At 31.8% G+C, this 23,886-nt stretch overlaps 2 protein-coding genes and 1 long non-coding RNA gene across 3 annotated transcripts; 2 read left to right on the top strand and 1 right to left on the bottom strand.

The window, feature by feature from the left end:
• The first annotated feature begins 748 nt into the window (after window positions 1–748).
• On the top strand, window positions 749–4,859 carry LOC103864026. Its single transcript, XM_033289813.1, has one exon. It carries the CDS (start codon window positions 2,908–2,910, stop codon window positions 3,838–3,840), a length of 933 nt encoding a protein of 310 aa, XP_033145704.1. The 5' UTR covers window positions 749–2,907; the 3' UTR covers window positions 3,841–4,859.
• A 4,932-nt stretch (window positions 4,860–9,791) lies between these two features.
• Window positions 9,792–13,561, bottom strand: LOC103864025 (lysine histidine transporter 1). Its single transcript, XM_009141791.3, has 8 exons — window positions 13,328–13,561; window positions 11,951–12,105; window positions 11,486–11,869; window positions 10,817–11,210; window positions 10,622–10,727; window positions 10,441–10,532; window positions 10,291–10,359; window positions 9,792–10,133 (listed from the first exon to the last, which is right to left on the bottom strand). The coding sequence occupies exons 1-8, from the start codon at window positions 13,355–13,357 to the stop codon at window positions 10,035–10,037; spliced, it is 1,329 nt and encodes a 442-aa protein (XP_009140039.1). The 5' UTR covers window positions 13,358–13,561; the 3' UTR covers window positions 9,792–10,034.
• Window positions 13,562–13,978: 417 nt separating this feature from the next.
• Window positions 13,979–22,559, top strand: LOC117133494. The gene is made up of 2 exons (XR_004457343.1): window positions 13,979–22,081; window positions 22,168–22,559. It is a non-coding gene; the product is annotated as an uncharacterized LOC117133494 (long non-coding RNA).
• Window positions 22,560–23,886: the final 1,327 nt, after the last annotated feature.

Raw genomic sequence — 23,886 nt, 5'->3', positions numbered from 1 at the left:
AATTTAAGTTGGTTTAGCATATATTATATTTAAAATAACTTAAATTAAATAATAATAATATTATGCTTAAAATATAATTTCAGAGAGTTTTCAAATGTAGTCAATATATAATATCTTAAATTTTTTTTTTAAATATACATAATTTATATATATAGATTAATCTTCCAAACTTAAACCATTATATTATATATGAATAATGTTTTTAAATAAAAATAATTTCTAATTTAAAATAAAAATAAAAACAACAAATGGTTATTTTCAAATAATGGATGTAATTTAAATTATACTATCATTTAACAAGTATTAGATACGTTTTGATATATCATTATTTTCTATTTCCAGAAAACAATAAATTGTTTAACATCAATATCATCTAGGTTAAGTATACGAACAACACAAATTCAAACATCACAAAAAATATTTACATAACCATTATAATACAATAATTTAATCAAAAAATATAATTAAAAAATATTAAAAAGAATAGTTATATACTTAATATTTGAAAATAAAAGATATTTTTGCTAAAATTGTACTTACCTGGCCAAGGAGATCGACCATCTTTTTACGGATCGATCGAATGTTGAGCATGTGGTCGATCCGAAAATACTCTGCAGTTTAATAAAATCTCTAAAACATTTATTCCAACGCTCAAAAGATAATTTTACTAAATATGATAACTAGATAGCCAATAAAATTACAAAAAAATATTTAAATAGTAAAAAATATGTTAATTTAACGTTTTAAAATTTAAAAATAAATTTTAATTATGATATGCATTTTAACATTTATATAAATATATATCAGAGCCTAAATATAAATAATTTAACAACTTAAATTAGAAAAAATAAAAATCCCGGGCGTAGCCCGGGTTAATCCCTAGTCAAAGAATAAAACCCAAATCATATCTCTCTGTATGGACCTATCAGAAATGGTCCTAAAATTTATATTTATATATAGACATTATGTGGTGGGGAAAAATGAAGAGTGACGCTATTGGTGAGGAGAAAGTCCACGTGGACTTTAGCTTTTCCATAGTGGTAGAATAGATGGTTGCTGCTTATTGGTCCAGCGCTCTGTTTGGACCAAAATCTCAAACCCATATCACGATAGATACGCTTAGAGCAAGAGCATTAGAGGTTCAAGAGGAGGTTCACACGTTTTACGAGAAAAAAAAAATATTAAAAAAAGCAAAAGTGATGAACTCACCCCTTTTCACCTCTTCTGCATGATACCCTCTCTCTTAAAGTTCATCACTGTAGCGCGGGCCCCACGACACGTGGCGGCCCGCGATTGGTCAATTTTTTTTTTTTTTTTTTAAAAAAAAAAAAAATCAAAATGAGGAAAAGAAAAACTTTAATAATAAAAAATTAAGAAGGTGAACCCCAAAGGGGGGTTCACTGATGCTCATGCTCTTATATCTATATCTTGTCGTGCTTTTTAAATTCAAAACTCAACAGTCCTCTTACTATTGGTTCCCTTTCTTTATTATTTATCTGTACTTGTTTGGCTCGATATAATCCTGAACACGTGTGTATATGTATGTTATGTATACGTACGCCACATAGTTCATATATATACACAGCGGACAGATGCATGTATATGATGTACATAATATATACACGTAAATTATTGTATGTTAATGTGACTGTTTGAACTTTATATTTTAGCTATATTTATTTTTAACGAGTATAAAGTACCTATACAAGTCTCTCATATTTATTCAAATTAAATTTTGAAGTCTAAAGAGCATCATCCACAATCACAATTTATTGATGAGTCTTTCACTTCAAAAAAAAAAGTAATTAAAAAGAGAGAAGCACTCCTTCATGCTGCTTCCCTCATCTACTCCACATCTGAATTCACATCTAAGCAATCTACTCACGCTAGTAGCGGTCGACGAAACTCTATAGGGTCCTCGTGTTCACCGTTTGTCATTTTGGTCTTATTCTTCGTTCTTGTAGGACCTGCAGATGGGTTTGCTAACGCATGTCTATCAACCCATCTTGCAAGAGGCACAACTACTATCTAATTCTGCTTTCAGTGAAATTTTATGTTGCTAAAAAAAGTAATTAAAAAGAGGGAATGGTAATTTTTTCATATATGAAAACTTTTAAGATAATTTTACGAAATTCGTCTAGCACTTTTCTTACATATTTATTTTGCATTATTTAAATTTAAAATAACATAACTATGTAAGATTTATAGATATATAATCATTTAGACTTTATATGAATAGACTTTATACTAATTAAGCACGATTGATGCGTTAGCTAGTTTCCGTTTTTATAAACCACTTCCAGGAATAGGTTAGTTACATTATGGAGTAATAATTTTCATACAAATCAGCGTAGATATATTGATAATATGTATAACTATATATGGACATTTTGATCCGTTGATCGTATATATATTTCGGTATTTAGTAAAACATATAAGGTGACCAAAAAAAAAAGATGTAAAACATACGGTTAATCATTTACATTGTGTAAATTACTTAGTTCTTCATATATATCGAATATTTATACGTGCGATGATCTATACTTCATTTTATGTTAATTCGAATACGTATATATAATAAATATATGACTGATTGGCTATTCATTTAATTACATCTTTTTGTTTTGTTGTTGTGCCATCGATTCGTGTATGAAGTTTTGTCTTCAACATAAATATGTTGAAATGCATCGTTGATGAGGGACACATAACACATACGAAACCAATCATAAAATAATTTATTCTCATACGCTAAACACTTGCCCTAGCCACGTGTTCAAATCCTTACTTTCCTCTTCTATCTCTCATACTTTCAAACTTTCAGCATATAACTCTTTTTTCCCATCTTTTATACATCAAAACACCATAAATGAACAGCTAAACTACTAACCCTACCGGAGAGATAGAGAGATGAAGACAGACTACGGAAAGCAGCGGGAAGCTTCTGCTTGCGATGATGTTACAGATCAAGACAAGACCGTTGTAAGCAGGATAATGCAACGGTTCCGTCCAATCGCACCAAAACCACCTGTCGGCGAATCTTCTGACGACACAAAGAGTTGCAGATTCCTCCGAAGAAACCGAAGATTTAAACGAAAGTATGTTAGGGTTCAGAATAAAAACATCAGTAGTGATAGAAGTAATAATAATAAAGATATGATATGTAGTAATAAGAAAGCTTGCGGCGATGGAGAGAAGATAAAGACGGATCTTGATGAAGAGATAGGCGGTGAGGATAAGAGCGATATCGTCACACTTCAGTTGCTTCCGGATAAGGATAAAGATCATCAAGCTGATAAGGATAATACGGATCCGAGTGATATGGATCCAATAACGAGTTTAAATATATCATCATCTTTAGATCGGACGGTGGTGGAGTCGTGGTTGACGGTAGAGTGTGTTAATAACACATGTACTGAACTGGGAGGGTATCACAAGCTACAGCTAAGCCGTATGAATGAGGGGGAGGAGATAGTGATGAGGATGCTGTATTTTGACACGTGTCCTTGGTTAGTTTCTGATGGATCAAACCGGGTCTATTGGATCAACCGGGCGTACCGGAATATGTTGGGAGATCCGAATGCAGAGGTGACTATCAAAGTATGGCTGGTGGTGGCGACGGACCTTATGGAAGAGATGTCGTGCATGGTGGAGTCGTACGGTGCGGTGACATGCAGGGTTAGGGTTCGGTATGATACGTCGACGTGGAGGAATGAGAAGAGTCACTCGGAGTCAGAAGTGAAGATGACTGTGCCGTGTGATGTATGGAGGATGGGATCATCAGGTGGGTTGGCTTGGAGATTAGATGTTGAATCAGCTCTAACACTTGGAAGGTATAACTGAAAACAGAACCACTGGTAAGCAACATTACACTATGAAAGCAACTTAATATATGCATGCATGTATATATACTAACTTAGACTTGTGACTAATTTTCGTCAGAGTTTTATCCAGCTCCGGCTTTTAGTACTATTGTATGAGAAGATCCGAACCATGGATTAATTATCTTATTTTCTTGTTCCAAATATACTGGATGGTGTTGCTTTGATATAATTGTCTTTTCATATAACTATGGCGTGTAAAGAAAATGTGTAGGCAAGATAATTATCTGACAAGTGATTCGCATTTTAGATGATCAGAGCAACAGAATATTTGAGTATGTTTCTGCAGAATAATCATAAAACAAATGTAATCTAATTTTAGTAGATTCACGATATTGTATATTAAGTCATAGAATATAGCAGAATGACTTTTAAAAATATAAATATGAATGTTCGGAAATAATAGACGGGATAATCACGTACGTAAAAAAATGGTATATCATTCATCACTTTAGAATCATAATCCCGTAAGGAAAATAAGGTACGGTATTGTAGTAAAACTATATCCAGTGTATTTTGATATTCTTTATTTTAAAATAGAGGAATTTTATAATAGAGATTTGTTCCAATGTAGTTTTTAAAAGTATCAGTTTCTAAATATAGAGTAAAATATAGAAAAATGTTATTTACTTTTTATAAAAAGAGTAAAAATTGCAATTTTTATTTTAAAATAAAAAGAGTTTTTAGGAATAAAATAAAATAAATTAAAATGTGTTGAAATAATTTTGCTTTTAAATATTATTATAGAGTCAAATATAAAAATGGGTTGGAGATGCTAAAATCTCAAAGTACACGTTTTAGGCCTGGGCATTCGGCGTCCCAAACGGGTTTCGGTTTTATCCAATCGGGTTTCGGTTTTTCGGGCTTATCAAAATCAGCCCCATTCGGATTATATGAAAGTTCGGTTCGGGACCGGTTCGGGTTCTATCGGATTCGGGTCGGGGTTAGTAAATCTTCAAAGAACCGGTACAACGAATATACTTTCGGGTTCGGGTCCCAATCGGTTTTTCGATTTAAAAGTACCTGATTTTTACCTATTTTATAACCAAAACATGAGTAAAATCTGTTCTTCAGTTTTAAAAATACCTGATTTGTACCTATTTTGTAACCAAAACTTAAGTAAAAATCGATTCAAAAATAAGGAACATCAACCGTGATCATTCAAAATCGAACGAAAAGTAAATATATTTACTGATAAAAAGAAAACCAAATAAATAAAAACATAAAATGAAAGCCAAGTTCTCATGAAATGAGAAACATTGTTTAACGAAAACAAAATCTAAATCTAAATACTTCAAGATTCAACGGCCATCTTCAACCATCAACCTTAATGTAATAGAACCACCAACCTTCATGCAATAGAACCACCAACCTTCATATAATAGATAAGTATTTTAGATGTTCAATATTTCTTAATGTATTTTGGATACATATTAGGAATTGAGATCATGTTTGGTACAAGATCTTTTCGAGGTTTTGAATGTTTCGGGTTCTATCGGATATCCATTTAGATTCGGGTTCGGTTCGGATAATACCCATAACCCAAAATACCACAAAACAAGATCCATTTGGTATTTACGTCGGGTTCGGATCGGTTCGGATTTATTTTTATCGGATCGGATTCGTTCGGGTTTTCGGGTTCGGTTTATTTACCCAGCCCTAACACGTTTCATTTTAATTCGGTTATCTACATGCCGCTCCTCAATGTTTTCATCCAACAAATTAGTCGTAAGTTATAGTTTATGAATCGTTTTTTTTTAAGGTCATATTTCAATTTTTCCTCGTTTTTATATTTTGTTGATTGTTTATTTTAATACAAGTACATACAGTACACCCTATACATAAAAATATAGGAGAGTGAAGAAATCATAAGTGAACAGATGGCATTTTTAGTTGGAAGAAGTCATAGAAAGGGCTGTCTTGGTTGGTCCTTGTCTATATATATGGATATTTCTTTCTCTTCTTTTAACGACAGACCCCATGATTTTATGGACTAACCTTACAGCTCACACATGCATATAGCACAAATTTCACTGGACCTAGCTAGTACTTAACTATATTTTGCTATCTACACTATAATATTGATCTGCGTTGTGTGGGGTTATATATAAATACCTTTTACTATGTTTATTTATTATTTACAGCGTAGAAAAAATCTATTGTTTTGTATATGCATATTTTTTTATTTTATGAAAGGATTATCTTTGTAGAAAATAGCAGTTACATATACATTATCTTTCCAATATTATGTTGGAGATTTTTTTCACCTATAAGGAATTGGTAAATGCGATATTCAAATCCCTTGAAGAACTATTTGACGAAATATGTTCTCACATTCTTTTTTTTTTGAATTATACAGAGGTATCCTGGCCTCACATAAGTGATCCAGACTAGTCACGTGTTGCCACGTGTCGGTCCTCTGTCCCTGGCGATGTCGAAATGTTAATTCCCCAGTGGCCGGGATTCGAACCCAGGTGGCGGTACTCACAGCTGTAAGCCCTTTACCACTAGAGATAGAAGCCCCGGTTTATAAATAGTCTCAAACATTGATCCATCAGGAAAATTACACTTATAAGCAAATATATTCCAACCAAATTATCTTGTGTATGTATATCCGGTGATAAGACATGATAAACCGGAATATTAAATGAAAGTGAACAAGAAAACGCCAAAACAATTGTTTATCAAAAATCAACATATTTTGGTAGTTATTAAAATTAATAGTAAATTTGTTTAAACTTCATAAAATATTAATGAGTGCAACCATATGAAACCATAATTATATTATATTTTTATATTTTAATTTATTTTATTAAGTCCTTCAAAATGATAAATTTAAAAAAAAAAAACTGTTGCAAAAATGAATGAAAAGTAAAAAAAAAAAAGAGATGGTGAATTGTTGACAAAAAGTGAAGTAATGGGGTTGACAAAAAAGAGTGAAGTAATGGGCTCTAAATGTATGGGCTTAGGTCTGCAAGATGGGCCATGGGATTAAGGCAGAAACTTGATTATAATTTGTGTTTATCTTCAATGAAGCTATGTTCTTGAATAAGAACCTCAAAACTTCAATTCCAGGAGCCGTTACAACTGGTTCTGGGACCAAGCGCTTATGTAACTCGTATTCGTCGTCGTATTAAGCTACGGTGGTTATAGTGAGAGTTAAGATATGCTATACATGTTAAATTTCTTGTGTTCTTATTGCTTTTAAGATTTTACATTTGAGAAAGAGAGAAATCTTGTGATCAACTAGTTCTTCAGATTAAATTTAACAAAGAAAAAAAGACTTAGGTTATAATCATTACGGTTGTTTAAAAAAAAATGGTTATAATCATTACGTTCTCTAGTTATTTTTCTCAAACCAACTTAATTTTGGGTCATGAATACTAAATAGAGTAAAATCTGATTGTTGCAGACCTAGTATTTAATTTCATTGGATAGGTTCCTTTCAATGACGATGATCCTTCAAAAGTAATTTTCATGTAATATTCAACATCACATAGGGAGAAACTTGTATTTCTACATGCATGCATCTTGTTTTGTAATGGATTAAGTGTCTAATTTATTATTATTATACTAGGGACCGGTACCTCGCGCAAGCGCGGGGTTCGTTTGCATTGTTTTTTTTTTATCTCTTGAATGACATAGAGGCTTTTGAATATACATCACTCTAACAGAAATGAAGAAGACTTCTTTCTTTTGCAGCTTCTGAACACAAGTTTTCAAATGAAGTGTAAGTCAAAAATCTCTTTTGATAGAGTTTGAATATTGTCTAATCCTACTTAAGTTCGAAAGAGAACTTAATCCACCATTTGAACTCAGAATCTGTTTCAGATGTTTGCATCCTTCTGTAGAAAATTCAGTCAAATGTGGTAGTGGGCCGAGGTTTAAAGGTAGCTCCTCCAGCGCTCCCATTGATGAATTATTTCTTCAATAATATGAGCTCATTGATAGTGTCGCTGTCAGGTATCTTAGAAAAGATGCTCAGTGCATCAAATGAATCTTCTGGAGATTTTTAGATATCTGTGCCACTAAGATCTAGCTCTTCCTGTGATGTCAACATTCCTAGACACAAAGTTAACTCTTGAATATATTTTCAAGTCTTTGTACTAATCCTTTAAACATTTTCAAGCTGAGAATTTGATTCTGGTAACTTCTTTGTTGGAGTTTCATCCTTAAGAAGATCTTCCTGGCATGGTATATCACCAAATTTTTATGGTAGGACACTCAGATTTGAACAGCTAGAGAGGACAAGCTTTTCAAGATGCTTCTGTCCAGAAACATCCGCAAGCAACTCAGCGAGCTTTGGAGAGTACCTACAATCCCATGGAAGTAATGTTTTCAAAATACCTACTGATCTAGAAATCTCCACCTGCACCTTTCCAGGAGAAGCTTCTCTAAGGATTTATGGTTTGATAACACAGGAATGGCTTCTAAGCTAAGCCACACAAATTTACAACCATTAAATTCCCATCCACCTGAAGGGTACAAACAAAACTTTTAACGGTGAAACTCTGACTCAAATTACATATACTTGTCAATGTTTAAGGAAAGACGAAAGCTTAGCCCTTTTTTTGTGCAACATCATTTGGTGGAACATCATTTAATGGACAAACACTCCACTGTAACCATGTGAATTTCAGATGGACGAATTTTAAGATCTCTTGCCAAAAATGGTGATTTCAGACCTTTTCGGCTTTTCATCTGTTAGAAATCTTTCAAATTTGTTTTGTAGATTCCAAACCCAGTGTCTTCTGCCCTCGAATCCCTTGCTAATTTTTTTTGAAGTCAAATATGATTCCTTGGATGGATGATGTTCCATATTATCCCATTACATAGAAAAGAAAAATCATGAGAATGTAAGTCAAATACAAATGATATATGAATGTAGCTATAAATAAATTACTTTCATCATATGGTTCAATACAGTCATAATTTAATCATGATCCGAGAGCTTACTTCACACTTTAGGATTCCAGAGTCCGTATGATGATGCTAATATCTCCTTGCATGTAAATATGCAGCTCTTAAAATCAGTAGTTATTGTTAGACCAATTTTGGTAATGATGACATCTTGAGGAAGGACTTGAAGGAGGCTCACTTCTGTTTTGGTAGGATCTATTTTTGGTTTAGAACTAATCGAAATATAGTGTTTTGTCCTTGCTTAATTTATTTATATAATGGCAGAATGGTGTGCGTAATGGTTTCATCTCCGAAACGTTTGTGTAATTTCTCTTCATTAACAATTTGTTGTTTGGTATCTAATTGCCATTATCATCCCTCAGATAGTTGTAACAGTTGTATTTTTATGTTTCGGGAGAATAACATAGCATCTCATCTTGTGTGGGTCAGATTTTAGGTTTTGTTCATATTGTTTGCCCAGTCCCATTAGATCGAAAATGTAGTAGCGTGTCCCAATTTTCAAGGAAAATAATATGGCTGAAGTTGATAAATAATATAATGCAAAATTCAGAAATTTCTTGAGATGTCTTCTAAGCTAACTAACGTATAAAGTGGGTTTGTTGATGGACTTTCTAGTAAATTAAATATAGACTAACAATCAGCACATAAATGTCTCTAGATGTGATTAATTACATAGTTCACCGAAGATATATACAATATATTTACTTGTGTGGGTCACACCTAATAAGAGAAGTGTTGAGGTGGATACTCTCAATGGAGAGAGTGTTTCATTATATATATGATTTCTTAACTCGGATCCGTAGTTTTCTGATTTGTGTTGTTATATGCGACATATAAAATCTCAATCATCAGATATTAATTAATTCATTTGTCAACCATGGATTAGATTAAATGCTTATAATGATGGAACCTAAGAGAGTGTGAAATATCTATCATTTTTGTCTTGAGAACACAAAGAATCTTAATATATAAAATAAAACCAAACACATTGAAAAAAAAGAAAAATATAGTACTATTAGTCTATTAGTTTCCTGGCACAACAAAATATATTGTTTAATATAATAATAATAATAATAATAATAGATACAAACACAGTAACACACACAAAATACAAACTCTAAAGCTATTACAAATTCAGACCTCATGAGACCACTGATTCTTATGTCTCATGTTGATCTTTTAAAATCTTCTTCACACAGAATGTTGCTTAGTGATATGACACACATTACATAGCATTTACGAGTAAAACTTGTATTCCTTTGCTTGAATAACGATCGTCCTTAGCCCTCCAATCGGCGACAAGACCATTAAGAAAATACCAAACACGATACATACCTGAAAGTAAAACAACACACCACATTTTTTTTTTTTTTTTTGGTAAAACAACACACCACATTTGATTTCTTTTCTTTTCAGAAAATTAAATAGTTTCACAAAACACAACCACCGGTTTGATTGCAAAGCTAGAAAAACTAACAATAATGTTACTTACCCAGTTGGCCCACCAAGATAAGCCGTACTTCCTAGGTTTGTAGATAGCTAGCCAAATTATGCAAGGAAGCTGAGAAAATAACAGTATTTAAATTAGATTATTAATAACTAACTCAGACTGAGAAAAAGCGTTTAGAAAACGCAATCTTACGAAGTATGTCGTTGGAGCAAACGCGAATCCACCAAAGAACGCTAAAAGCCCACCAAAGAAAGGAAACGTCATACCTAGAAACATTGTTACAGCTACATAAACCAAAAAAAAAGAAGTCAAAGTCAGTTTTATGGATCGCCATAACACCATTTTCAAAGTTCTATATATACACATAACTTACCAACGTAGAAATTGCGAACACAGAACCGGAGAATCGTGGTAGGTCTGAAATTAAGCTTCTTGACCAACAAAGTTTCCATCATGTCAAAAACTGGCATTGCATAAATCTGCAAAGAAAAAAAAACAAGGTTTAGATTCGGTCAATTTTAAAATTTTATACGAAAAATGATTAAAACCGGTTAAGATATTAACCGACCTGGTAACTACCAATAACGTGGATCACAACGAACATGTTTGCCGTCGCGATTAACCAAGCCGGTTTCTTAAGTGACATGAGGATATTGTCATCAACACCGTTCCCGAAAATATAATATCCAACGAAGGCCACCGGAAAATAACAGAGCGCGACGACGATGTAAGCAACAATGACTCCTTTCCACATCGGACCTTTTGAAGGTTTCTCAGGAGTTGAAGGGATCGTTGCTTGGATCTCAAGGACCACGTTGTGGCCCGCATAAGCGAAGGCAACATCACCTAAACCGCTGAAGAAATTGAAAACCGTACCGGCCGTTGATTTTGCTTTGTAACCGTATTCAACATCTTCTTGAACACCTTTACTCGCCGAAGCTGCCCATGCGATTGTTGAGTAGCTATAGACCAAAGGAAAAGTATTTAAAACCGGTAATGAACTTAACTGAACCAAAATTATATCTGGTTTTAATTTCCACAAAAAAATGCGAACCGAGACTAAACCAAACCAACATTTAATTACCTTTCCCATCCTTAATTTTGAAATTTAAAAAAACTAAAGTACCTAATTTTGTATTGGTTGCATAAACCAATTCTCAAATTGTACCGATTCTCATACCGGCCTATGTATAACCAACACCCTAGCCGAATTTAATAAACCGGTTATAGTATTTACCTGAGAGACATAACCGCGGCGGCAAGAGACACACCGGATATAGAATTGAAATTGGGGAGATGAGAGAGGACGAAGTGAACAGAAGCGAATATCATGATGAAGTAAGTAAGTTTGATGGGTTTACAATCATCACAAACAAGATCATGAAACTTCTTTAGTGATTTGCCTCCAGTGACCATATAAACGATGCAAACGCCTATTTCCACGATCAGCTGTTGCGGCACGACTATGTAAAGACCGAGTTTTTCCCCGAACGCGTGTTGTCCGAGCTCGTGGTAGCGATCGAAACGCTTTCCCGGAACCATTTCGTGCATTTCCACCATTTGCCATAATGTGTATAGTGTTATGATCCATGAGAGAACCATTACTGTAATTCCTGGTCCCCTATAAAACCAAATTAAAATTGGTTTAGTTTTTGGTAGATCCGGTTTAAAATCACTAACCGGTTTGGATTATAAAATTTACCAGCCGAGCTGAGACATAGCGTAAGGGAGGCCGAGAACTCCGGCACCAACCATGGCGGTGACATTGTGAAAAGCAGAGTACCACCACTTAGCATTTCTTGATGAAGTAATTGGTAACCAAGCATCTATTTCTTTTTGTCTCGCCGATTTCTCATCCTGTTTTATTTCACAAAATTGGAAGAAAACATTTAGTTTTATTTTGGTTTTCACAAATATTTATGTCTCGGGCTCAAAAAGAGAGATGTGATAACTTATGGGGCAGAAGAAGAATAAAATGAAAGTTATAACTATGTATTCTTGGAAGATCTTTTGGTTTAAAATGATTTAGGTGGGTCACCAACCTTAAGTTAAGATCTAAACTACGCGCAAGAACCAAAGTGAAGTCGATTAATATGTTCATTACTAAAGAATAAAAGTCAATGATTTATGTCGGTTGCAAAATTCATTTTGTGATGAGCGTAATAGTACAAATAATAAAGTTTGGGGTAAAAGGGAGAAAATTTGAAAGTGTAAGGTGGGTTTTGGAAGATCTGTTTGTCATTTTAGATGGCGGTCTAGGTTGGTACAAGTTCCCTAAACTTTGGAAAAGCCATACGTACGGTATCTGTAAAGGTAAATATCTAACTTATCAACAAAAAGTTATGAACAGTTGTTTATTTCTTTGTTGTCCTGTAACTTGTAATAATTCAATTGCGCAATATGAAAAAGAAATAATAATGGAACATGGTATTTTTTTTTACTCGGAAATTTTTAGGAAGAAGAAATATGATAAAAAATCTATAATTTCCCGTAAAAATAACCGTCCATTTATCTTAAAGTTTCAGCGTTTTGATTTTTCGTAAAATTTCCAGGTTTTTTTCAGTTTATTTGACTACAATTTACTCGGTGTTTTGTCATGGTTAATATAAATATCTCTGGAACAGAAAAAATAGTCAGACGACTCAAACCAAAAGTCACGAAGTCAAATATCTTACATCAAATCTAGTTTTGTATTTGGGTTCTTAACATTTCTTCTCCTTCGTCTATATCTCTGACCATCACAATTAATTTATTTTTTAGATATTTTTTTTAAAAAAATCTAAATTTAAAAAAAAACGAATCTTTGAGAAAAAGGCGACAAAAAATCTTTGTAAGAAGAAAAATACAGTTGGCGATGATAAAGACAACAAAACTAACCTTTTTTTTTTTTACGAAACAAAACTAACCTTCTTTCTCATAATTTTTACTAGAAAGATTATTATTTTAATAAATACACTCCATCCCATTAGTAGTGTCATTCATGAGAAAATATAACTAAAAATACAGTTTGGTTATACCAGAATTCAACAAACAAAATATTTTTAATACAATAAAGCAAAAAAAAGAAAGAGAGACTCACATAATCATCTTGAGGAGGTTGAGATACCATGGTGACACAAAGAGAGAGATTGAGGAAGAGAGAAATGAATAGGAGAGAAGAAGAGCTTCACAACTTTGTTCTCACACTTGAGAGAGATATTATGCTAAATATATAGAGCTCCTCCTGAAGTTATAAACACTCATACATCTATATATATGCACTTAATTAGTTTGAATATTATGAGAGAGAAACAGAGGGTGTGTATGTTAAAAAGTTGAAGTTTTTTGTTTGACTTCACAAACTACTTGTGGAGATGGGCACAAGATTTGTGAGCTGGAATCTGCTCCTAGCCTCCTATATTTAAGCAACTAACAATATAATCTTTAAAAAATCAATACAAATTAATCAATTAAATATTATTCACTATTCATTCATCTACTATAAGTGTTTGTTTATGCATTTTATTTCACATAGTATAGTATCCCTAGGTTCGTAACTTAAATAGATGAGGGCGTTTGCTTATTTTATAAGTTTAAAGCTTATCGACAATTTGTATAAATCAGCTGTGTATGCATTTGATACTATATTGTGAATATTTAAAATTGTCACGTAAAATATGAATGGTGAATGACGTAATTCATTGACTCGGCTCTGTATAAGCTATAGTATGTTTTGCTTTATAAGCTATCCTTTATTGACTAAAATAAAGTGGGAGAAGAACACCGTTCTCTTTGTTCACACATCAATCAAGTCGTCTTAATTGTCGTCTACACAATATATAAACAGTATATAGTATAATATTCGTGAAAAGAAAATAAGAATCAAACTATACGTCAAAAATATATGAGGAATATTTTGCTACTATATAAAACAATTGGTTCACTGTTATATTACTAGATAGAGACGTAGTTAAATGCGTTCGGCAATCTCATTTTTTTTTGTCAACGTTCGGCAATGTCTTTAAACATAATACTAGATTCTAACGGCGGGTATATGTTTTGTTTTATATTTTTTAGAAGTTTAATTTTAATATTTATGTTTTCTTTTGTAATAATCATATTTATGTTTTTCTTTATAATAATATTTGTGTAAAATATTTTTTAAATTATCCGTAAGAGGTTTTGACAATTGCATTAAATTTGTGATGTTGCATTACTATACACTTGTGCCATAGCTTTTTTTTTTTTTTGACAGCAAACAATTCACAGACTCATATTGACTCTGTAAACCAAATTGGAAACTCTGCATCCATGTGTACGACGAAAGACGGTTGATGCCGGGCACTGCGTGCTAAGCTATCCGCCTTTTGATTCGCCGTTCTTGGTACATGAACGATTTCTGAGTTGTGGAAGCTTCTTCTCAAAAACTTGATGTCTTCCAGATAGGTTCCAAATGCAGGCCATTCCTCGGATTCCGAAACCATCTTCACCAACTGAGAACAATCTGTTGCAAACGTAACCTGAAATGTCGTAAATTCCTCATGCATTCAATTGCCCATATCAATGCCTCCACCTCCGAGTGAAGAGGTGATAGACATGCACATACATTTCGTGCCCCTAACAAACCATCAAAGCCTGGTAAAGTACTAAACCATCCTTGCCCTGAGAACTCAGCCTTATCTTTCCAGGATCCGTCAGTACTTGTGTCATAGCTATTTCAAACATTAACCTTATACTTTATTTCTAAACAGTTATTAATTTTTAAATAACAAAGTATAGTTATAATTTTATTTAGTAATCAAATAATAATCTAGATTTAGACCCGCGCTTTAAAAACGCGGATATGTGTTGACTGATTATTTTTACAAAATTTGAATAGTGTTAATTATTCTTATAGGACACACATGATTATTTGAAACATTAAAATTTTACAGTTTTGCAAAATCAGGACATGGATTTTTTTACAATTTTTTTATGTTTTTTAAATATGCTAAATATTTTTGGTAATGATAAATTTTGTACATGTGGAAGACTTTATATTTTGCTAAACAGGTTAAATATGATAACATATCTTGTATATCATTTTTGTATGAACATAAAAAGTCGATAGTTTTTGTGCATAAAAAATAAATTTGAACACAATGATATAAAACAATAGCAGTGTTTTGAAAACTGAACCAGCCGAGGCCGAACCGGCCGGACCGTAACTCGCACTTCTAACAGGTTCCGGATTATGCTAGAATCGGATTTGAGTTAAACCGACAAATCTGGTAAAAAACGGTTAAAAACCATGAAAATTTGCTAAAACCGATTATCCGGTTTGATATTTAAACATGGTTTTATGAAATTCAAGTAAAAAAGATACATTTTTTTTAAAAAAAATCATAAAAATAATATTATTTTAATATCTATATAAATATATTAGTTTTCATTACATTAATATATTGTTTTAAAAATTTTCATTTTATTTTCATATAGTTTTTAGATTCTGAAAAAAAAAATATAATAATAATTTTATATATACACATATATGTGTATATATATATAATTACTTAATTTAAAATTAAATTAAAATTTGAAACTTGATTGGACCGGTCTGACCATTGACCCGATGCCAATGCCCGGTTCTGTTTTCAAAACATTGAGCAATAGATAATTACTTTTCGATATTAAATATTTGAATAAAATTTTTTTACACATCTATTTGATTAATTTAAAACCTAGATAAACATAAGTTTTAAAACTGGTATTACATATGATGCGTTGCAGTTCATGTACTAATGATTTACCTTGGCTTAGTGCATAGAGATGATTTCATTTTTACAGCATGTCACGTGTTCGATCGAATTACAACACTTTTTGTGTTTTAAAAAAAAAATAATTTCTTTTATGAATGGCACTATTGTAAATATATCTTCATCTTTCTTATGATAACTTTTAGGTTTCTGCAAAAACATTTCCATGGCCGTCATAAAAAAATTATCATTATAGGCTGCAATATTGCGGTTTTCTTTTAGATCCTTCATCAACTTTGCAGATCTGGTATATAAATTCCATTCCAAACATTCAAAACCCAGGAATATGGATTATTTTTACAAAACCAATTTATTAACCGAATTTGGCAAAATCGCCACGGTAACTCTCCGCCGAGCGCTCCATCACCGAGCAATTGATCACCACGCCCGCGTTTCTGAACCTAAAAATATGTCTGTTTTTGTGATTAAACCTACGGAAATTTGTGTTTGTATCATACTTACACAAATTGTTAGTTATATGAAATTGTACGATTTGAAATTAATGTTGTCGACAGTTTGAGAGAGAGAGAGAGAGAGAAGTGAGTCCGGCATATTTTGCTAATTGAATTAGTGGTTACAATATTTGTATAAAACTCATAAAAGTCAGTTATAATTGATATTTAGAAGATGGTTATAAAATATATTGGACACAACCTTTATCAACTAGTCATACTGCTGTTTTAATAGAATAGTTTCTGCACAATTTTAAGACGGTTATTATTGTTTTTCTTCTAAGGAACCTGTTGTTGTTTGCATTAATTTAAAAATTTATGGGTTATTTAAACTGACGTTATGTAAATCTTGCTTTCAGTCATACACGAAAATTTTATAATTTCTGTTCAGACTTCCAAGTCACCTAATCAGAACAAACTATATATTTATTACTCGTGGAAAACTACAACAAGTGTTTTATTTGGTTGTGATTTTGAGAGTTACACATCATCTATCTCTCTTTTTTCTTTCTTCTTTTTTTGACATCAAACATACCGTTTTGATATGATACTATATATACCGTTTATATGCTGACAAAAAATATAGTATATATATACCGTTTATATATTGTGAAATAAAATGCAGAAATATAAACTTCAAATAACTTTTATATAAAGACAAGCTAGCTTATAGTTGACCGTTCGTTTATTGTCCATGATTATGTTTCTAATTCAAAGTAAAATCAAAACAAAAGTTACTAAATAATACTCATCGTTTTATTTTATTCACTAAAAGTGTCGTTCTATATTTCCAATGTATATTTTAAATAAAATTTTCGTTTTTACTTTTATTTTTAATTAATTAATTGATAAAACCAAACAAAAAATATATTAAATATGGATAAAACAAAAAAATTAACAATTTTATTAATTCGTGTGCAAAAACCTTATACGAACAGATGACATATAATCTTGTTGGTTTTAAATTGTACATGGTCGATTAGATTGTACCAACTCGGTTTATTAGGATTTTTGGCTTCTTTATCTTTTTAGATTTTTTTATTTTTATTTTCTCGCTTGCAATATAAACAAAAAAAAAATCAAATATGAAGAACTTTTATAAAAGAAAATCATGCTGGTTCTCGTATAGTGATCATAAAAATAAAATTTAAATTTATCACCATATCCATGACCAGAATATTAACCAAAAGGAACTATTACAAATTTATTTCCTCGTCTATCAACTATGAATCCAACAATTAGGCTTGGGCATTCGGGTCTTCGGATTGGGTTCTGGTCGGTTCCTATCGGATGAAGATCTTTTGAGTCCTAAACATTTGGATCCAACTAGATATTTAGAAATTTTTTGTTTGGGTTAAGATCGGTTCCTGTCGGATCCGAATCGGTTCAGATATATAATTTATACACCCACAAAATACCCATAATTTTTTGGATATATTTCGGGTTTTCAGGTCGGTTCGGGTAGTTAGGACCCGAAATACCCAAAAACCAGAAAATACCCGAAAGAAACATACTAAAACCCGAAAAATATCCGAGTTTTTACCCGAAGTCTAACCCAAAAATAAAAAAGATATCCACAATTTTATTCAAATATCCGAACTATATTTCTGAAAATCTAAAATTTTACCTGAAACCCAAAACTATAACCAAAAAGCTGAACCCAAAACTTAAAAAAAACATCCATGATACCAAAAATATACCTGAAGACCCAAATATACTATAAATTTTAGGTATTTCGGGTATCTGATCGAGTCTCAGATAATACCCAGACCCGAACCGAGATCCGCGTATCCAAAATAATTATACCCAATAGGTACTTTGGCCTAGATCCGGATCCGGAGCCGAACCTGGACCCGAACATGTATTTTCGAGTCGGTTTCAGTTTAGATTTTCGGATCCGCGTAAAATGCCCAAGCCTACAACAATATATGAGAAGTTATAAGTAACCATGGCTAATTAAAATTCGGGTTTGAAGTGATTTGTTGGGTTCACGCACCTTTTATGAGCATCTCAAAATGCAATTTTTTTTACAGAAGAAACACTTTCAAAATCATATGGTCACCTTGAAATTTAACTCTAAGAAAATTTATAATTTATTTCTTCATCTTCAATTTTTTAAATAATAAACTATTAAAGCTTCTATAAACAAATAAAACATAATATTTTAAAGATATTAAAATAAGATTTATGAAAATATAATAATTAGTAATCAAATATAACTATAAATAGTATAAAATATATGATTTTTTTTAAATATAACAATACTAACTAAAATATAATATATAAAGTTATTTATGAGATTGTAAAATACATAAATTATAATGGTTAAAGTAAAAGTAAACAGTTTTTGGGTTTCTACTATTCACCCACTCAAAATTTGAAGAGAGAATTGTCTAGCAAAATCCCTAAAATGAGAGGGTAACGGCTGTTAAATATGCTATAAGCCAATAATTCTTTTGTGAAGCTAATACAATAGTTTTATGGTTGCTTATGTAGCAGTTATTCACTATCTTTGTAATACTTTCTATGTTACATCATGAATGTCATTTTGACACATTTCTTTGTTATTAAAAATGTCATTAATTTTTTAATGCAGATTATATTTACTCTAAGTTAATTATTAATTGAAAATGAATTAATATTATAAATAATTTTATTTATTTCAAACATTATTGATTAAATATCTGTAATAAATAAAAAATAAAAATATATCATTTTGTTAATACATGTAAAAATATTTAAATGGCATTTTCATAAGATGTAGTGAATAATGATTTATGGAGTATTTTGACAAAGTATGATAATGTATTTTTTTTGAAAAATGGAGTAAAAGGGATAATGTATTTTAGTAAATTATAAAAAATCATATTTTTTGGCTACCTAGTTTCTTGGCATTTGAAAAGCATAACGAGGAAAATTGAGGTATTTTGTTCAGTTCCGCCTTTGAATTTTGGTTTTATTTGCCAAAAAAAAGATCCCTAAAGAAAGGATAGAAAGAAATATGAAGAAAAAGTACGACAGAGGAGGTGATTTTGGGTAATTATTGAATTTGTGTTTTTTTTTGTTATTTGGCCTTTCCCTTTAATTTTCTGTGTTTTCGTTCTGACATCATCTATTAAATTCTTAAATTAATTTACTGGTTTTAGTGTTTAATATGTGAATGAGGAGGGTTCATAGAAATATCCCATGAAACAGAGGGCGACTTTAGAAAATGACGAGTCAACGAAAAGAAAAGATAATGAAGTGGCTGGTTCGCTTTTAATAATCTCCATTAAACTATTCTATCATTTCCTATATTGTCACGTTCTTGCTATTCGGTCAAGTGGTTTCTTCCATTGACTTTTCTTTCTTAGTCGTTGTTGTGTTTGATTGATTTGGCCTTTGTTTTACGGCTGTAATGGCTCGAATAGATCATTGATGATATTTTTATTATAATTTAGTTCGGTATAAAACATTTCAAGCAATGAAGAAAAGGTTTACGAGAAAAACTATATTTGGTCTTGATCATTGATCAACATAGATAAATGTATTAACTATTAAGCTACAACCATTAGATTTTGGAATTTTGGGGGCTGAATTCAGAACTAATCAAGCGTTTAACATTAGCCATAAGAGCTTTACACGAATCTATGACGTGTAAATAGTGGATGACTTGTCTTTTAATTTAACACCCACTCATCAAACCATTATGAACTTTTCTACTAAAAATTACAGTGACTTTTCTTTTGATACTTTTTTTTGCTGTTGGTAAATTAATCTCAGTTACTTGATTCAATACTTGTATATTTTGTCAATAGACCACATTAACAAAAGGTCTGCATAGTTTCTATTGAAAATGAACATTAAATTAACACCAACGCAATTAGGGATTCGATCTAAACGCATATCTACATATTATTATTATGTCTATTATAGGAGAAGTTATCTTACCCCTACGCATGTGAGCATTTATGAATTATATGGCAGGAACATGTTCTACATGTATTTATCCATTGAATTTTATCCGTTGCTTTCACAGTTCATATAGCGGTGAGCACGAGAACTCAACATTACTCAATTTGCTCTTTTAACTTTCTTAATCATAGAAAACTAGTTAACCTCAAGCATTAATTGAAAGTGCAAAAACTAACCACGACAAAACCGAACACAATAGAAACATAAGAAAATTCTCTACAAATAATATATTTTATAGTTAACTAGGGCGTGATTAGCTTGAGGGCAAAAACCCAATACGTTAAAGCCACCAAGGTTCGATTCTCGGCCACTGAAGAATTAATATTCGGCATCGCCAAGGATATGAGATCGACACGTGGCAATACGTGACTAGTCTGGACCACTTCTGTAAGACCATGATACCCATGTATAATTCAATAAATAAATATATATATATATATATATATATATATATATATATATATATATTTACAAGTGAATTTACAAGTTTCACGAAAAACAATATTTTAGTAGCTCAAAAACGCTCTTGATCTATTGATCTAGCATTAAATGTTCAAGGATTTATACACAATCCAAAACCATTTCAATGAAACCTTTTTAGTTGATAGGCAATCCAAAAACATTTCAGTGAAACCTTTTTAGCTGTTTTGCTTACTTACAATAAGCCTAAAACCTTTTTCTCTAAAGTTCTATTTCATTTGTGTTAAATACATCACTACAAGAAATAATCGTTTTCATAGCACTAGAGTATAGCGTTTTTTGTCTTTCTGCTATGGTTGATATACCCCTTAATTTTAGATAGCGTTTGTATATTTGGAAACGCTATGGTAGAATGGTATATTCGGAATATAATGAAATGCTATATTTAACTTTTTGAATCCCCAAATCCTAAACAAGTTTTTAATCCCTAAACTATAAACACACAACTTAAAACTCTAATATTCTCATACTATAACTTTAGATCTTAAACATAAACTCGAAATTTACTCTTTAATATTAATATATAACTTTCAAAACACAAAGCCTTAAATCTCCAATCAAACTCTAACAATATAATCCCTAAACCACATACTTTGACATATATCATAAGAACATTAAACCTAAAACTTTAAATAAAATATAATTTTTATAATATATATCTCCGATTATGTATAATATTTCAAATTTACATTATACAATTCAAAAATAAAAATAGAACCATTAAATAAAAAACAACACAAAAAGATAATTATAGATAAATGAACAGATAATTCTTATTAGTTTTGTTTTCGGCCTTTGATTAGTTTTGATCCAAAGGCTAAAAATCACTCTTTTATGATCTTCCTCCTTCGTTCTTATTGGTCCATTCGTCAAAATTTGGATTAATATTTCTGACCATTGATTATTTGTAATCCAATGGCTAAGAATTCATCTTTTCATTTTCCTTCTTCTAGACTCTATCGATCTCTTCCTCTCTGTATCATTCCCTTCATCTCCCTCACTGTCTCAAACACACACACACACAATTCATGTAACACACATCTCCTTTCTCTGTAACACTCTCCTCACACACACACGAGTCTGAAGGTGGAGTCGAACCCATCGACCGCGGATCTGAAGATGCTTGACCACCGCCATCTCCCCCTTTCGCTACCGTCTCTCTCACCACCACTGGTCACCTCTCTCTCTCTCTCTCTTTTCTTTTAAATCTGGTTTTCTGTTCTCATTAAAAGTGAGGAAGAAATGGTGATTGTTAGCAGATGTGGTAGTCATTGGGTTTGCGGCTAGGAGGCGATGGAGAAGCTGGTGGTCGTGAGGAGAGGTGGTGGTCATGGGGCTTGCGGCGAGGAGGCGACGGAGAAGCGGGTGGTCGGAGCAGAGTGGTGGTCATGGGGTTTGCAGCGAGGAGGCGACGGAGAAGTTGGTGGCCGTGAGAAGAGGTTGTGGTCATGGGGCTTGCGGCGAGGAACGGAGAAGTTCGTGAGGAGGCTGGCTCAAGAAGATTAGGTTTTGATTAGGTTTAATTAAAATTAGGTTAGATTAGATTTAATTTTTAAAACATTTGGTTTAGTGTTAAGTGTAAACCGATTCTTATCTTCTATCAAATGTAATTTATAATGTTTAATAAAAAAATAATTTATTATGTGTTTAATTATTAAACCTACAAATAAATAAATTTGAAATAAATAAATTCTAAATAATTAATTCTAAAATAAATAATTTAATGTAAATAATAACGGTAAAGATATGCTATTAAAAATATTTAATTGCATACAGAAAAACGTTATAATATATAACAATAAGATAGCAATGCAAAAAACTGCTATCTAATGTGTTTGACCTACTATGACGGACGATGATACAGCGTTTCATAAACCGCTATCGTATCGCTAGATAGCGTTTTCCGTCCGCTAAGAAAAGCTTTTTTTCTTATAGTGCATACAATACTTTTCTACACCTATGTATACTTAAAAGTTTTTAATCTGGAATATCCCATGTCGAAGCTCAGACTAATCTCCAAATTGAAGTGCATTCTACAGATGGACCATTTTTCAGGTTTTCAAATGACGTCCAAAATATGGTTCTAACTATATCCACGTGACCACATAGATAAGTAATCTGAACTAGCAATAACTCGAACCCAGATATCTTAAAAACACTGAGAATTCGCCTCCCGACCACACCCACTTGGTTATTTATACTTAATAGTTTGTGGCTAACATTTCACAAGTAAAGTTATATAAATCACCATGTGAATCTTCCTTTTTTTAATTTTGTACCAAGAAAAAAGAAACTTCTCATAAAGAAACATGAATTTTTAAGTTTTCAATTTTCTCTTCGAGATACCATTTTTTCGATAAACCGCTTCTGGCTTTGTCTTCATCATTAAAATTTGTCCATACTTTAATACCACGTTATCAGCTTCACTTTATGTATAATTTTTAGTTTAATACTATTTTATATAGTATTTCTTCTGTTTCATATTAAGTATCATTTTAGATTTGTGCATACAGATTAAGAAAAATGTTTAATTTTGCATCTTTTCTATATAAAAACATCATTACCCATACACCTAAACATATTTCAACCAATAGAAAAATAAACTGGAAAATAAAGTTAATAAATTCTGTATTGAAATGCTAAAACGACACTTATTTTGCAACAAAAAAAATTTCTCTACCACTACAAGAAAACACAAGTTTAACGAGGAAAATTAACGAGGAAAAAAAATCATCGTAAAATTACGCCGATTTTGCAAGGAAATTACGTGGAAAACTAAAAGCATCGTTATTTCCTCGTAACGTTACGACAAAACAGATTCGTCGTAAAGACGATGTAAACTGACGTGGCTTTTACGAGGAAACACTATTTCTTCGTAAATACGACGTAAACTTCGCGAGTTCTTTACGACGAAATATTTTACGTGTACTTAACGAGGAAATTTTGAATCCACCAACTTTGTAGGTGCCTCACGTTTT

The sequence above is a fragment of the Brassica rapa genome, chromosome A04, assembly GCF_000309985.2.
Source record: "Brassica rapa cultivar Chiifu-401-42 chromosome A04, CAAS_Brap_v3.01, whole genome shotgun sequence".
Lineage (NCBI taxonomy): Eukaryota > Viridiplantae > Streptophyta > Magnoliopsida > Brassicales > Brassicaceae > Brassica > Brassica rapa.
Note: the sequence above shows the minus strand (reverse complement) of the source record. Positions and strands in the feature narration are given on the sequence as shown.

Excerpts from the sequence above, each read along its gene's own strand:
- LOC103864026 (XM_033289813.1), top strand. The coding sequence starts at position 2,908 with ATGAAGACAGACTACGGAAAGCAGCGGGAAGCTTCTGCTTGCGATGAT.
- LOC103864025 (XM_009141791.3), bottom strand. The coding sequence starts at position 13,357 with ATGGTATCTCAACCTCCTCAAGATGATTAT. Across the intron at positions 11,870-11,950 it reads GCTATGTCTCAGCTCGGCTG|GGGACCAGGAATTACAGTAA; the intron begins GTAAATTTTATA and ends TTGGTTTTATAG. Across the intron at positions 10,134-10,290 it reads TATCTTGGTGGGCCAACTGG|GTATGTATCGTGTTTGGTAT; the intron begins GTAAGTAACATT and ends TTTTACTTTCAG.